Source organism: Stenella coeruleoalba, assembly GCF_951394435.1.
Source record: "Stenella coeruleoalba genome assembly, chromosome: 7".
Taxonomy (NCBI): domain Eukaryota; kingdom Metazoa; phylum Chordata; class Mammalia; order Artiodactyla; family Delphinidae; genus Stenella; species Stenella coeruleoalba.
The window spans coordinates 79,857,880-79,874,286 of record NC_137153.1 but is presented as its reverse complement, the minus strand read 5'-3'; the positions used below and the strand labels follow the sequence as shown (position 1 = coordinate 79,874,286).

Here is a 16,407-nt window from a genome sequence, read left to right as displayed (position 1 = left end):
AAGGAATCTCCATACTGTTCTCCATAGTGGCTGTATCAATTTACATTCCCACCAACGGTGCAAGAGGGTTCCCTTTCCTCCACACCCTCCCCAGCATTTATTGTTTGTAGATTTTTTCATGATGGCCATTCTGACCGGTGTGAGATATCTCATTGTAGTTTTGATTTGTATTTCTCTAATGATTAGTGATTTAACTGGGCTTTTTGACTTCTAGAAAAAAGGCGTTGCTTGTCTTGAGAACATAGAGTTGACTGAACCAGACTGGTTTTTAGACTGACCATGGGATGGACTCTTAAGGAAATTATATAATAGTAATGACACCACCACCAACAGCTACAGTGTCCTAAATGAATATAATAACATCCAACAAAAGGAGTGAGAAAACTAGTTGTAATAGTAAAATAGATAAAGAGATGTGTGGCCTCTTTTCTCCCTCTTCTGAGGCTCGTTACTAAGCATGGGGACCAATATGGAATTAGTGATGGGTCCCATACTGGGAATTTGTTAAATATCTGTGTCTTCCTCTTAATTTACTGGACCCTGCCCCCTATCATGGGTCTGCATCTCCATTTTAATTTTTCCTGAGAACCTGGCTACTCCCTCTCAGAGTATTAACACATAGGAGGACAGAGTTTGCAGCTTCACATGTTTGACTGTTTAAATACTTTTCACTCTGGTAGGTAAGCCCCATTCTATGGATGGTGAAAACTGAGGTTCAGAAAGAAAAATAGCTTTCTCAAAGTCACACAGCAGAGGCTGGGGCTAGAACCTAGTTTTTCTGACTCCAACTCCAGAATAGGTCCTGCCAGGATAGCCTCAGGCCACATGGCTCCTGACTTAGGTTTCAGTATCAGGAGTTATATATAACTCTATCAATTAATAAGAAAAACAACTTGCTATGCATAAATTGCTAATAATTATTACACAATTGTGATTCTGTATTAGCCTGACAGGTGGAATAAAACCCACCTTGTTGGAATGGCTTTGTGCTTTGTATTCCATAGCAGTAGGTGATTCATTTATTCCACTCAACAAACATGTGTTACCTACTTTGTGCCAGACCATTTTATGCACTGAGAAACATAACTGAACAAAAAAGATGAAAATCCCTGCTAGGAAGGGGAGATGGATGATAAAGATGTGAAAACTGTGTAATAAATACTAGGCTTGTGACAGAGCTGGTGATGACGAGAGAACAAAGGCCATTTACTTTATGCAAAAATTCAGTGTTCCCAAACCCCACATTCTCTCAGCGATATTTAGGGTTTATGGCCATAGACTCATAGTCATTTTTAAAAGCACCTTCATTTTAAAAATTCCTATGGAGAAATAAGTTTATTATTGTGAATCTGAAATTCTCTAACGTCTACCCATCTCCTGTTTCCCCCGTCACTACAGTTTTTTTTAAGAGGTTTGTTAACATAAGATTTAAAAAAATAATACAAGAAATTAATAGAAATCACAATCTGCTAGTCTGTGGGCCAGATTTTGGCTCATATGAGTTTTCACTAACCTACACAGTATTTTTTTTTTTTTGGCCTTGCGGTGCAGCATGTGGGATCTTAGTTCCCCCACCAGGGATCGAACCCATGCCCCCTGCATTGGAAGTGTGGAGTCTTAACCACTGGACCACCAGGGAATTCCCCTCCTACACAGTATTTTTAATTAAAAAGTTAATTGTAACAATTGAACATCACAGATAATAGCCCCAAATCAAGATTTCTAGCTTTTCTTGAGTAATTGAAAGATTTACCTATCCTGGACCTGAATTTTTTGCATGGAAACAATGGGCTGGAGCCAAGTGGCAGGCTTCCAGTATAGATGGGTCATATAGGCCTTCTGTGTCACCACAGTCTTGACCTATCCTGCTGTAATCATTCTAATTTTCTGCTGATTCCATAAAGACATGTGAATTTGTTTCCTATGAAGAAGAGAATGTGTATGTATATTTTTCAGTCGTGGAAGGGGTGCAAAGAGACATAAAATATTTCAAGAAAGGCGCGAGAAGTTTCATGTGGAGTAACAAGAGGTTAAAAAAAATTAGGGGCCACTTACCCAAGGAAAATGCTCTGCTAATTGGGTTCAGGAAAAGCTGGTTATGAATGTCAAGTGGTTTAGCGAGGCTTGGTTCCCCTTCCAGTTATCCTCAGGTTTGAGAAAATGTAGTTGTATTCTTTCCTCCTGCTGCTGTCAGTGATTCAGTCAACTTTTTTTCCTGGTAGGTCAGCCCACCTGAGGTTCTCTGTTTGCCCGTGCTGAACATATCAAGAACTGAATTCAGCTACTTCACTGAGACAAGGTTTATTTTAGAAGAGCTAAATATCTCTGAATCATTCCACATATTCCGAGATGAAATTAATCTGCATCAGCTAAATAATGAAGGGAAGTTATCTCTAACGCTTGTTGGCAGCAACATGCTGGCGAGGTAAGGCTTCACAGGAGGCTCTGGAGGGAGGTTTGATCTTTTAACAAAGGTTCTTTTGTGCAAAGTGTTACCTTATTCAGGATTTTTGTAGTTTAGGGAGATGTATTAAAGGCCAAGGACATTCACAGGAAAGGGAATGTGTTTTTTCTCTTACGTCAAAATTCAGGCTATGCCAGTTCTCTGTTTTTACTTTGGCATTTCAAATATGACATCTTTGAGTGGAAAGTCTTGTAAAATAGACCAAAATTATAATTTTAAATCATTTCAAACACTTTCTTATAGCAACGTGACAGTCCTATGTATTGTTGCTGAAAATGTATAATGAAGATTGAAATTAAACACTAAGTAAAACTGAAAGATTCTTATCTCAGTAGTGAAATGGAAAATTATGTACATGGGCTATGAAAGCTCTTGGATCACTGGCTCATTTATTCATAGCATTATACTATAAAAGCAGGATGGATTTTTGATAGTTCATGTAATTTGAACTCCTTATTTTATGGACAAGAAACCTGAAACCCAGTGTTGCAAATGACTTGCCCAAAGTACCACATGCAGTTAGTAGAAGAGTTTGGACGAGAACATGGGTCTTCTGCTTCCTTCAATAAGTCCTTAGAGGCTGCTAACTGGTACATGAATCTACAGGTACATAAAGAGGAATGAGACAAATTCCCTGCTTTCAAGGACCTTACAGCCCATCGCAAAGAGTCCTATTCTGATAAGCTCTCTGTTGCTAATGAGTGAAGAGTCCCCAGTAGTTTGAGATGATAGTTTTTTTGCACACTTTGCCAATTTGCTGATCATTGATGACATTCACCAGTGGACGCTGATCTTAGTATACATGAAATAAAAACGTGTACAAGTATCTAATTTTTAATCTAACCTTCTGGAAGCATCTTTAGGGATGAATACGCTGAATCAGTCATGCAGTTCATTCAGTTATAAAGAGTTTGGAAAAGAATCTGCCTGTGTGGGCTGTTTTTATCCCCATGTTATTTGAAACACACAAAATTCTTTTGAATAATATTTATCAATCAGTTGTTGACAACTGGCTGAGAGTTATTCATAGGTTATTTGACTGACTTCAGTTATTAGTGTTCATGCTTGACTAAATTTACGTGTTAACTTTTTCAAACCAACTATAACACAAGTAGATGTGGACAAAAACAATGCAGGAAGCCAAAGGAGTGAACTATGAAACATGTGTTTCAGTCAAGATCTTAGGGAGAGTTTTGTAACCAATTAAAATGGAAACCGTGCTGGTTTTGAGACTGAAATTGTGAAGTCTGGCTTTTGGATTGTTTATGAAATAGAATGTTTTTCAACATCAAATTGAGATCATTTTCTTCATTTGCCATTCTTTGGTTTTTGGCAGACAGAAAGAATACAGTTTTATCCACATCTTTCTTCCTGCCTTCGATAAAAGCCAGCTCTATCTCATGTAAAAAGAATGATGTGGAAATAAATAAGCCAGTAGTATTTTTTCCTCCAGCACCATAACTGGATGTGTGAACTTTGGAACTAGATAGGGTTTAAATACAAGTAGTCTACTTACTAGCTATGTGACCTTGGTCACTTTTATTTTATCTTATATTTTTATACAATTTTTAAAGGTTACACTCCATTTGCAGTTTTTACAAAATATTGGTTATATTCCCCATGTTGTTTTAGTCACGTTTCTTAACCTTTTCATGCCTTTTTCCCCCATTGTAAAATGGGGATTTTAATAGAACCCATTGAATAGGGTCATTTTATGGTATAAAATGTGAAAATACTCTGAAAGTATTTATTATAGTGTCTGACCTGTAGTGGAAGCTCAGTAAATATTAGGTATAACAATGATTATTATTGTTGTTATTATTATGTCCAACAGCAAAACAAGAGGTGTGAAGAGGTACTAAGGCGTGAAGATCTTCTAAGACTCTTGGGGAGGTGATTAGTTGAAATGAAATGTGATAACACAGAATAAGTCATGTGAACTTACATATGTATTTGGCTATTAAGAGGAGGTCATTTGTGTGGAAGCAGAGGTTAAATAATTCCAAAAAGCAAGAAAACATGCCATATCCCTTCCTCTTCCTCTCCTCCATTTGCTTTACAGTGAGGACAAAACTTTAGAATCAGCAGTCGTCAAGGTCATTAATCCAGTTGAGCAGGACGATGCCGGGTTTGAGTACCGAGAGTCTTCCTCCTCTCTGGTGGTGAAAGAGATTCTCCAGGAGGCTCCCGAGCTCATCACCGAGCAGCTGGCTCATCTGCTCAGAGGTGAGAGATGACTCTTTCTATTAAATACTGGAAGGCTTAATGGAGTGTCTCTTGACTCGCTCATGCAGAAAGAGTGCGATCCATTCTTGGGTTAACAATCCCTTTCAAGACCACGGGAAGCTTCATCAGAGAGGCAGGGAGTAAAGAGTTTGTTAAAGAGTAGCATTATATTGAATATTAAAAATGTGCATTTAGAAACAGGCATGAAGGATCTTTGCTCTTGCACCAGATCAGCATATTAAATGGACCTGCTGCACTTCTGCTGGGGAGCGGGAATAGCTCCTCTGGCCGTCTAACAGCTTCCAGAGGTGATTCTTGCTCCGGAACAGAGTGGATATGGGCCAGAATTCCACACCCCTACGTGGAAATATCTGCTGGTACTTATACGTGCCTCGTTTATATAATACTGCTTGGATGGCAAAGTTACGCACCTTCGTTTTGGTGATATTGTGCAGGGCTTTTATGGTCAGATTGCCACCTCCTTCTCCCCCCATCCTGTGGTGTTTTCCACCTTCACCAGCCTGCTTTAAGCACACCATCGTCAATTATCCTCGTCTCTCTTTCGTCTTCCTCAGTGGAGCCCATCTCTTCTAAAAAGTGGTTTCCAAGCTGGAAATTGTCAGTTGACTTTGGTGCCACAAAATTAACCACAAAAATTCCATATTATCTTGTGTAGGGCAGTTTGGGGTTTTGTATAAAGCTTTTTTTCTCCTTCCAGCAATCCGTCTTGAACATGGTAGACAAAGACTTTTCTCAGAAGTATTTGACATAGGAAAGTGAAAAGCAGTGATTAACAGGCTGAAAGAATTAAAAAAGGAAAGAGAAGCCCAAGAATACGTGACAACTCTTTTAAGGCCTTTTTCCGTTGCTTCCTCTACTACTACCAGAATTTGGAGAGAAAAAGGTCCTAGACTTTTATAGTTCCGACAGATGTCTTAGAACCAGCGGCCCCAGTCAACCTGTTTTAAATACTTTTCTGGCTCTGGACATCTGTAAAACTGCTCTCTGGGAAACTGTGCCTTCAAGTAAACTAAGTCAGCGCAATCATTTATTTATGACAGAGCAGAAGGGAAATAAAGGCGATCGGGGATCTCGGCCAAGAAGGAAGTTGTTTGGCAGTGCAAATATGTGGTGCAGGCAAACACTAGAGAATATGCTGTTTAAACATTTTGCAAACTAAGAAGTTTGGTTTATTGTTCAAAAAACATACAAGTGTTGTTTAGTAGGAAAGAAATGTAGTCAAGGAATAGTTCATCATGATTTTCTATAAGTAATAAAATAATATCAAACTGCAGTACATTGGAACAAAGATATGATTTTGTTGTTGACGATGATGATAACAATGATGATATTCAGATTTAGGGAATTAGAAGGGATGCAGACCCTCTTGTTAGTTACCTTAGTTTTAGTTTTCAAAGCTACCAAGAATTAGAACTATGGTAAAGGACCTTGGTTTTTCTTATCATCAGATATTTTTCATAACTTTGGGCTTGAGATGGCACTGGAAAGCTGGCAGGATAGGGACATCACTTCCTTGTTGCTTGGAAATTGGAATTTGAACGGATAGAGTGCCTCTACCTGTGAAGACTGCCAATACAAACGCTGTCATGAGGAAGCCAGAGTCACTGAAGCCTGGGAGGCAGTAGACATGGGTGTCTTATTATAGTGGAAAGAGGGCTCTGGGGACCTTTGACCAAAGTGTGTGCATGTGCATATGCATGTATACATTACGTGGAAGGGAGGTGAAACATCACTGAACAGTTTGGCCAAAAGGGAACCGAAGGATTATGATCCGAGGAGTTTGACTTTAAAAAGGTAACTGAAATGTTCAGAGTGAGAAGGGCAATGGGCCAATTTTTAAAACCTCTTGAATCTTTAATAAATATAAGAAAGGAACCAAGTCGAATTTTGCTATGTTCACTAAGCTCAAACTTAGATTTTAGGGCTTCCCTGGTGGCGCGGTGGTTGAGAGTCCGCCTGCCGATGCAGGGGACACAGGTATGTGCCCCGGTCCGGGAAGATCCCACATGCCGCGGAGCGGCTGGGCCCGTGAGCCATGGCCGCTGAGCCTGCGCGTCCGGAGCCTGCGCGTCCGGAGCCTGGCTCCGCAACGGGAGAGGCCACAACAGTGAGAGGCCCGCGTACCGCAAAAAAAAAAACCAAAAAAAACCCCTTAGATTTTATAGTTTTCCAATCACGTATTAACACCAAACCTACAGGGAAGTTTTAAAGGGAACTTTTTTTATGTGCCTGTAAATAATTTTAGGATTCATTATTTTCATAACATAATTCTTTCTAAAGAGTTTTCTCTGGAAATAGCTATGTTATTTTGTATTTTGGGGTGCTCAAAATGATCATTAATTTGACACACATGTCTAGAACATGTATTATGCATTCTTCTAGGTCTTGAAGGAATGCAAATTTCTACACACACCTCTGCCATAAAGAATTTTGAAAAATGTCTGTTTCCAGATGTCATGAGGGTTAAATATTTACAGTCAAGAATTGAAAGAATCTTTAAAAACAGCATAATTGGACCTCTATGGAAGATATATTATTATAAACTTTGTGCCAAAAAAAATCTGAATATACTCCAAACTAAGTACTTAATCAATTTGGTTGTTCTTTGCCTTTCATTCTCATGATCATATCCTAAAATCCATCATGCTGAGGCACACTGGTGTGCTGTAAGTGGATTTCAAGTGGGCCAAGATATTGATCCCTTCAGTCCTTGGAGAGGACCCTAAGTATGCCTCCTAGCCTGGTAGGCTGAAAAAAAAATCTAATTTTCTGTGTGTTCCTTAATGTGCAAAAGATTGAGCCTACTGTTCCACCGTTCTTATCTTTGGTGCCTGGAACAGTGCCTGTCATATAATAGACCCTCAATAAATCCTGTCATAAAATGAATTTTGCAAGATTGTTTATATAGTTTCTGTTTTTGTGACTATATTGATTTAATTGGTACTATGATATTGTGATTTCCATTTGATTCCAGCCCACCCCTACAATATTCTTAATGTCCAGAATTTGAACATTGTTTCTTCCAATAATAACCCCCCCCACTTTTTTAGCTTTTAGAAATCCTTGTTTTCGTATTTTGCAAACGTTTGTTTTTATTTTCATCTTTTGGTTGTCCACTTTATATATATAAGTTTAACCCTTTCATGGAGTATAATACATGCACAGAAAAGAATACAAAACATAAATATAAAAATATAAATATACAGTTCAGTGAAACATCACAAAAGGGACACCCTTTTAACAATTAACCAGGTTAAGAAGTAGAACAAGATGACCGCTTTGTGCCCCTCCCCATCGCCACTCACTCCCTCTCTAACTAAGGGTAACCAATATTCTGATTTTTATGGCGCACACTTTCCTGCTTTTCTTTAAATTTTACCACCGCTATGTGTCCCCCATAACACTAGAGATTGGTTTTTGTCTGTTTTGTATATTATGTAGATGGACTCATATAGTATACACTCTCATTGTTATTAGATCTCTATATTTATATTAAATGTAGTATCTATTTGCATAGGTCAGTTATCTATCATCTATTCATCTATTATTTATTTATTTTATCTTTTGTGTCCTTTCTTCTTCCATAGAATATTTGAAGTGGTTTACAAAAAGGCATGTAAATATAACAAAACAGAAAAAAGGGTCAGAGTCAGGAAACATACAAATAAATAAATTTGGAGGAGTAAAAGTGGTGTTCTGTTTGAAAGTTTGAATAATAGCTTTCTGGAGTCAATGAAAAAATAGAAATATAATTAATTGTAAAATTCATATTATTACTAAAACAAACACATATACCAGTTCCTTATTAAAAGAACATCTAAGTCTAAAGGTTTTTTCCTTATGTCAGTCTTCTTGAAAAGACACCTAATAGTCATAGGTATCCTCCAACTTTTACATATGTAATAGCATTTATACAGGAACTGGGCAGAGTGCATCACACACTTTCTGCTCCTCAGTCAGCGTATGGGGATGGTTTTAATCAGCTTCATCTTGTCTAGTAAACGTATTTCCTGTTCCAAATCTCTTTTCTATACATGCTGATGTTTTTCTCTAAATACAGGATAGTAATACTTAAAATCAGTCATATTGAGATCTTTTGTAGTCTTACACTCACTGCTGTAGCTGTATATCAAAATGTTTGCATTATGCGATAATATTATATTCAGATATGGAGATAGAACCTGATTATTATGGATGCTGCTAAAAGATCATTTGTATACTGATTAGAAGTAGGTATCAAGTTGCCAGTGTAGAAATAACCTGCTGTGTTTATCTAATAATCTCCCCTGTCATGCTATCATATGGACCTTGGCAGGAGAGTTATGGATAAATGTCAACAGGTGACCCAGCCATGGCTAATATGTGTTCAGTCTCTGTGGGGGATTTAACAACGTTGACATAATTTGTGTTTTCTTGAATTAATACTTCTTACAATAGCTAGGTCTTGCTGTTGTCTTTCAGTAGGACATACCTCAAACTTAGAGATTTCAGGATACAGATCATTAGCATCGCTTTCATCTGAAAAGGCATAGATTTACTTATGGAGATTACTTTCTAATTATTTGTGTAAGAAATTATTTGTCTAAGAAAAGAATGTGCTCATTCAGATGAGATCATAAGTAACCCTGATTTTTGGAAATGTGTCTTTTCATCCCCTTCCTATCTCTGTTTTTGCTGTTGTGGTTCCTGTTTCTTTGCTTTTTTTCTTTTCTTCTGACTTTTCTTTTCATCTCCTCCTCCTCTTTCTACTTTCTCCCTCCTACTACCTGCTTCTAAGATTTTACTGTTATCATTTTCAAATAAGCTGCAACCTGTTCTATCTAAAAGTCACATTATACAGTCATGGTGGCCTAAACTTGGTGTTTGGTTATGCCCTGGGTTTGTACCAAAAGCAAACAATTATAGACCTGCCAGACTCCTCAACCTGTATTCTTTTATTTCCTGCAGAAATGTTTACTAGAGGGTAATTGCCAAATTTAAGGTCCGTTAAATTGCTGAATCATTGCATTGGGGGTTTGTGTGCCCACATATGTGTGTGTGTGCTTCACAGAACCAGCTGGCAATGATGAGACTGCAGCCACTGATTACCAGGCAGGTTTCCATCAAAACCACACTTCACCTGGCCTTTCATGTTTATGTGTATAAAGCCTTGACAGAGCCACAACTTGAATAGTGAAACAGATAACAGCTTGTTCTTAGCTTAGGACGCAGAAAAACTATGCCCTAGGTTTTAAAGAAACAACTCTCTCCTTCTGGTGGTCATTCCATTTGAACTTTAATAAAGAATTGTTGCTTGCTATTTTCGTAGCCTAGATTAACAGCTTCGAAAAGATCCTTTTAAGGAGGTAAAATAGGAAAGGAACAGAGCCAGTTTTTTTTTCTTTTTTTTTTTTCTCTCTTGCCCAAAGAGTGAATCATCCATCTCCCAAAATGGTTACAAAGTCCAAAAGGAATTAAGCGGCTGTTTTGCTTAGGAAGAGGGATGGCCTGTGTTGGGGGAAGGGGAAAGAAATTATTTTTTCTGCAAGATATAAAACCAGAACATTTCCTCAACCTTAGAGTGTTAATTATTTCTTTTGCCATATAAGGATAAATTTTATTCTTAAATTCAGACATTTTAAATTTATAAGATTACTAAGCGGGGCTTCCCTGGTGGCACAGTGGTTGAGAATCTGCCTGCTAATGCAGGGTACACGGGTTCAAGCCCTGGTCTGGGAAGATCCCACATGCCGCGGAGCAACTAGGCCCGTGAGCCACAGCTACTGAGCCTGCGCGTCTGGAGCCTGTGCTCCGCAACAAGAGAGGCCGTGATAGTGAAGAGGCCCGCGCACCGCGATGAAGAGTGGCTCGCGCTCCCCGCAACTAGACAAAACCCTCGCACAGAAACGAAGACCCAACGCAGCCAAAAATAAATTTAAAAAATTAAAAAAAAAAGATTACTATTAAAAAAAAAGATTACTAAGCATTTGAATAATATGCTCCCGTTTTATCACTGTTCAGGCAGAAATATAAGCTAAGTTGCATTTTCTATTTTTTTCTCCTTCTCCCTTCCCCCTCCCTCCCTCTCTCTATTATTCATCCTTTAATTTTTTTTGTTTCAGTATGAAAAACAAAATGATCCCAGGTGAAACAGGAAAGAGGTTTAAAATCCCTTCTTTTCTGCTAAGAATTTATCATGCAGAATATGCCTTGACTGTGGTGAATGTTTTCCCCAAACAACTTCTGACTTCATTAGATCATGTTTGATATTAATGTACTGCAGTTGCTTTTGGCAAGAGGTCCTTCACTTCTCCATTCTTTTGAACAAAGAATATGTGGTTGATTTTTTTTCTAATGGAATGAAATGTTTGTTACTATTTTTTTTCTTTATCGGTACGCGGGACTCTCACTGTTGTGGCCTCTCCCGTTGCGGAGCACAGGCTCCGGACGCGCAGGCTCAGCGGCCATGGCTCACGGTCCTAGCCGCTTCGCGGCATGTGGGATCTTCTTGACCGGGGCACGAACCCGTGTCCCCTGCATCGGCAGGTGGACTCTCAACCACTGCACCACCAGGGAAGCCCCTGTTACTGTTTTATTATAATTGCTTTCTCTGTTGCTTGTCGTTAATCCCCCATGGCCTGTGAATACCTAGGACGCATTTGGGTACATGTATATGGATTTAAGTACTTTTTAGTTCTGCTGAATTTGCTGGATGTTAAGTCAACTCTTATGCCAAAAATAGGTTTGATTTTGCGAAGAGGTGCCTTTGGCTGCTCCACATCCTGATACTGATATTTAACTAAGTATGTCGCTAAATGGATCTCTAAAGTGAAGTAGAAAAATTTGCTATAGATGAGTCTCTTGGATAAAGTTGGGCCATAGCCTTTCTTCTGCAGTAAAAACAACTCAGAGTATGGTGGCCATGTTTTGAGTTATTGTTTTCCTACTTACATCAGAACATCTTCTCCTTTTTAATTGTCAAGGTAAACCTAATTATAATGTCAGAAGTTTCTTTTCATTGAATTATTGTGTAGGATTCTGTTTAGTGCAATATCTGTTATATTAGTTTCTGAATACTGCCTTTTTATGTATTTTAAAATTAAGATCCCCAAATTGAAGAAATTGGATTCTTGATTTGACTGTAAGCCAGGCACATTTTTGTGAAATTTATCCCTAAATATTTATATTTTGATGCTAATACAGTTTTTTAATTTAAATTTGATTTTCTAATTGTTTTTTTTTTATTTTTTAACATCTTTATTGGAGTATAATTGCTTTACAATGGTATGTTAGTTTCAGCTTCACAACAAAATGAATCAGTTATATATATACATATATTCCCATATCTCTTCCCGCTTGCGTCTCCCTCCCTCCCACCCTCCCTATCCCACCCCTCCAGGCGGTCACAAAGCACCGAGCTGATCTCCCTGTGCTATGCGGCTGCTTCCCACTAGCTAACTACCTTACTTTTGGTAGTGTATATATGTCCATGCCTCTTTATCGCTTTGTCACCGTTTACCCTTCCCCCTCCCCATAGCCTCAAGTCCATTCTCTAGTAAGTCTGTGTCTTTATTCCTGTTTCACCCCTAAAAGATATTTGTTTGGGATTTTTTTTTTTTTTTTTTTTTTTTTTTTTTTGTGGTACGCGGGCCTCTCACTGTTGTGGCCTCTCCCGTCGCAGAGCACAGGCTCCGGATGCGCAGGCTCAGCGACCATGGCTCACGGGCCCAGCCGCTGCGCGGCATGTGGGATCTTCTTGACCGGGGCACGAACCCGTGTCCCCTGCATCGGCAGGCGGACTCTCAGCCACTGCGCCACCAGGGAAGCCCTAAAAATTGTGGGGCTGTCATTGGATTAGACTTTTTTTTTTTTTTTTTTTTTTTTGTGGTACGCGGGCCTCTTACTGTTGTGGCCTCTCCCATTGCGGAGCACAGGCTCTGGACGCGCAGGCTCAGCGGCCATGGCTCATGGGCCCAGCCACTCCGTGGCATATGGGATCTTCCCGGACCGGGGCACGAACCCACGTCCCCTGCATCGGCAGGCGGACTCTCAACCACTGCGCCACCAGGGAAGCTCTAATTGTTCATGATTGTTTATAGAAATACAAGGGTTGTATTATTGACCTTATATCATCAACCTTGCAAAATTTATTTACTATTTTAAGTTTATTTGTATTAATATTTGTATTACTAGTTAATTAATTCATTTGTATTGATGAATAATTCATTTGTATTTTCATTTGTAAGTTCATACACATACCATCTATGAAGAAGTCAGTTTTTATTTCTTCCTTTTCTTTCTTTATACTTTCGCTTCTTTTACCCGTGTTATTTCTCTGGGCTAGGATTCACATTGAAGTGTTAAATAGAAATAGAAATAGCAGGCATCTTTGTCTCATTCCTGATTTGAGGTGGAAGTCTTTCAATATTTCACAGTTAAATATAATGTTTGCTTTCCTTATTTGGTTTTTACAAATGCCCTTCATCAAATTAAGGAAATTGTCTTCTATTTCCACTTGGCTGAGATTTTATATCATTAAATCTTGGATTTTATCAAGTAGTTTCATTACTTGACATCTACTGAAGTGGTCATTTGATTTTTCTCTTCTATTAGTGTGGTGAATTATATTAATTAACTTTGGAATGTTAATTTGTCCTTTAATTCCTAGGAAATCCCTATTTGGTGACAATACAATATCCTATTATATATTGCTAATTTGATTTGGGACTAGCTTTAAAAAACTTTTTTGCAACTACGTTTATGAGAGAGACCTGCCTCTACTTCTTTCTTGTAATGTTTCTGTTGAGTGTTGGTATGAAGATTATGCTGGATTCAGAAAATAAGTTGGGAAGTGTTTTCTCTTTCTAATCTTCAGAAGAATTTGTGTAAAATTAGTATTTTTTAAATGTGTGGAACTATGGCTATTAAACTATGGATTCATTTTAAAATAAATACAAAACCATCCAGATTTTAAATTTCTTTTCCTGCCAGTTTTGGCAAGTTGAGTTTTTCCAGAAATGTCCATTTCCTCTAAAATTTAAAATCTATTAACGTTGTACTTCTCTTTTAATGTCATTAGAATCTGTAGTATGTCACGTTTCATTCCTAATACTGGAAAATTATACCTTCTATCATTCTTCTCTCTCTTTTTTTCTTGAACAGTTTTTAAAAAACTGTTAGTCTTTTCAAAGTATCAATTTGTTGTTTTATTTTCTGTATACGTGTTTCTTTCCTGTGTCTTTAAGTTTTGCTCTTACCTTTATTATATCCTTCCTTATACATTTTTTTAATTGAATTTGTCAGTTTTTTTTTAACATCTTATGCTTCTGAGGATATAAAACTTCCTCAGAGCATAGCTTTAGTTGCATCTTACAAATCTAAATGTCATATTTTCATTATCATTCAATTAAAATATATTGTAATTTATGTTGTAATTTCTTCTTTTACCATGAGTTATTTAGAAGTGCATTGTTTATTTTTCAAACATTTGGAAATTTTCTAGTTTTGTTTTATTACTGATTTTTAGACTATTTTCATGATGGCCACAGAATATAACTATGTGATTGTAATCCTTTGACATTTGTTAAGGCTTGATTTTTTTGTCTCAACAGGTAGTTAATTTTGGTTAATGTCTCATTTGTATTAGAAAAGAAAGTATAGTCTGCCATTGTTGATAACAATGTTCAATTTATGTTAATTAGGTCAACTTTGTTACTCATGTTGCAACTACATATTTACAGATTTTTTTTCCTGCTGGTTCTTAGAGTTGCTGAGAGATGTGTGTGCAAAATTTCCCACTGAGACTGTGTTTTTATCTCATTCTTCATCCAGTTTTGCCAATTTTTTGTTTTACATATTTAGAAGCTATTAGGTAATGTTATTAGCTCATATAAATTTAAGATTGTTGTATCTACCTGATGGTTGAATGTTTAATAATAAATACATATTTGTCTTAATTTCAAGTAATTCTTCTTGTCAGAGTCTACTTTATCTAATAATAGTATATTATATCAATGTTACATCTTTTTCTATTCTTTTACTTTGTTTTTCAATATCATTATATCTAAGGTGTGCTGTTGTAAACAGTATATTGCTATTGTAGTTTTTAAAATTCAGGTTCATAATTTTTGTCTTTTAATGGAAGTACTTTGTTTACTTGTTTGTTGTTCGTAAAAAACACATAACGTTAGATTTACCATCTTAAACATTTTTAAGTGTACGGTTCAGTAGTGTTAAGTATATTCACATTATTGTGCGACAGATCCCTAGAACTTTTTTGTCTTGCAACACTGAAACTCTATACCCACTGAACACTAATTGTCTCTTTACATTAATATAATTGCTCTAACATTTGGGTTTAATTTGTCATTTTGCTATTTGTTTTCTATTTATCTCACATTTTCCCCTTCTCCTCTCATTTCTTTACTGCTATTACACTAAATAAGAACTTTTACTATTACATTTCCTTCCATTAGCTTACTAGTTATGAATTCTTTTTTAGAAAATTATTTTAGCATTATAATAAAGATTACAAAATACCATTAAAATCTCTTGTAAATCGATATTTTTGCCACTTGTCTGATCATCCAAGAACCTTAGAGCAATTTATCTCTACTTAGTTCATTCTGCGATTTGTTACTATTGAAATGTATTTTATTTTATTTTATTTTTTTACTAAAATTTGCTTTATTTTTTTGAAATGTATTTTAATTACACATATATTTTAAACTCCATATTATAAATGTTTTATACAGTGAATATTGATTTATTCTTACCCACATATTTATATTCTCCAGTGTTCTTTCCTTCCTGCATTTCTTTGCTTCCATCTATAATAATTTCCCTCTGCCTTTACTGTTTTGTTAGTGTGGGTTCTTCTTGTGACAAATTCTTCCAGTTTATATTTCTGAAAATGTCTTTATTTTGCCTTCATTTTTTTCTTATATTTCAGTATAGAATTCAACATCAGCAATTATTTTATATCAGCACTTTGAAGCTGTAATTCCAATGTCTTCTGATTTTCATCATTTTAGATGAAATTCGCTCTCAGTTTTATTGTAGTTCCTTTGACAGTAATATATTTCTTTTTCTCTGATTTAAAACTTTTTCCCTCTGTAATTTTTAGCTGTTTCACTGTCATGTGCCTAGAGGTGTTTTTCTTTGTATTTATTCTTATTTGGGTTCATAATTTATCTTGAGTATTAGAGTAGTATCTTTCATTAATTTTGAAAAATGATTGACCACTGTTTTTCAAATATTGTCTCAGCCCATTTTTCTCTCTCCTTTCCAAGGGGAATTCCTATTACATATATCTTAGACCTTTTTTCTATGTCACCTATGTTTCTTATGCTCATCTCTATATTTTTATCCATTTTTCTCTCCATGTGTCAGTGAGGATAGTTTCTTCTAAGATATTTTTCAATTCGCTAACTTTTTCCTTGCTATAATCTGTTGTTTACAGATATTTTTGTTCAGTTATTAAATGTATAGCCTTAAAATTTCTTTTGAACATTTTATTTATAGATTCTAATTCTCTTCTATAATTCTCCAGCTAATTTTTTTATTCCCCCATTCTGTTTCCATTCTTTTCTCACGAGTTTTTTCCTCTGGAGTTTCCATTCATTTGTTTATATTTCCTTTATGCTTGGTAATTTTTTACTGAATGCTGAATATGTATATGCAAAATGTAGAGATGATGCTATAGATGATGAAATTCC

The 16,407-nt window shown here is 36.6% G+C and overlaps 1 protein-coding gene across 5 annotated transcripts in view; it reads left to right on the top strand.

Moving 5' to 3' along the window:
* The window catches only part of PRUNE2 (prune homolog 2 with BCH domain), a 377,855-nt gene that overhangs the window by 159,992 nt on the left and 201,456 nt on the right, over window positions 1-16,407 (top strand). For all 5 annotated transcript variants that reach the window (XM_079925976.1, XM_079925978.1, XM_079925977.1 and 2 more), the window contains 2 exons: window positions 2,223-2,425; window positions 4,527-4,690. In XM_079925976.1, coding sequence (XP_079782102.1) covers window positions 2,223-2,425; window positions 4,527-4,690 — 367 coding nt within the window. The remainder of the gene's footprint in view (window positions 1-2,222; window positions 2,426-4,526; window positions 4,691-16,407) is intronic.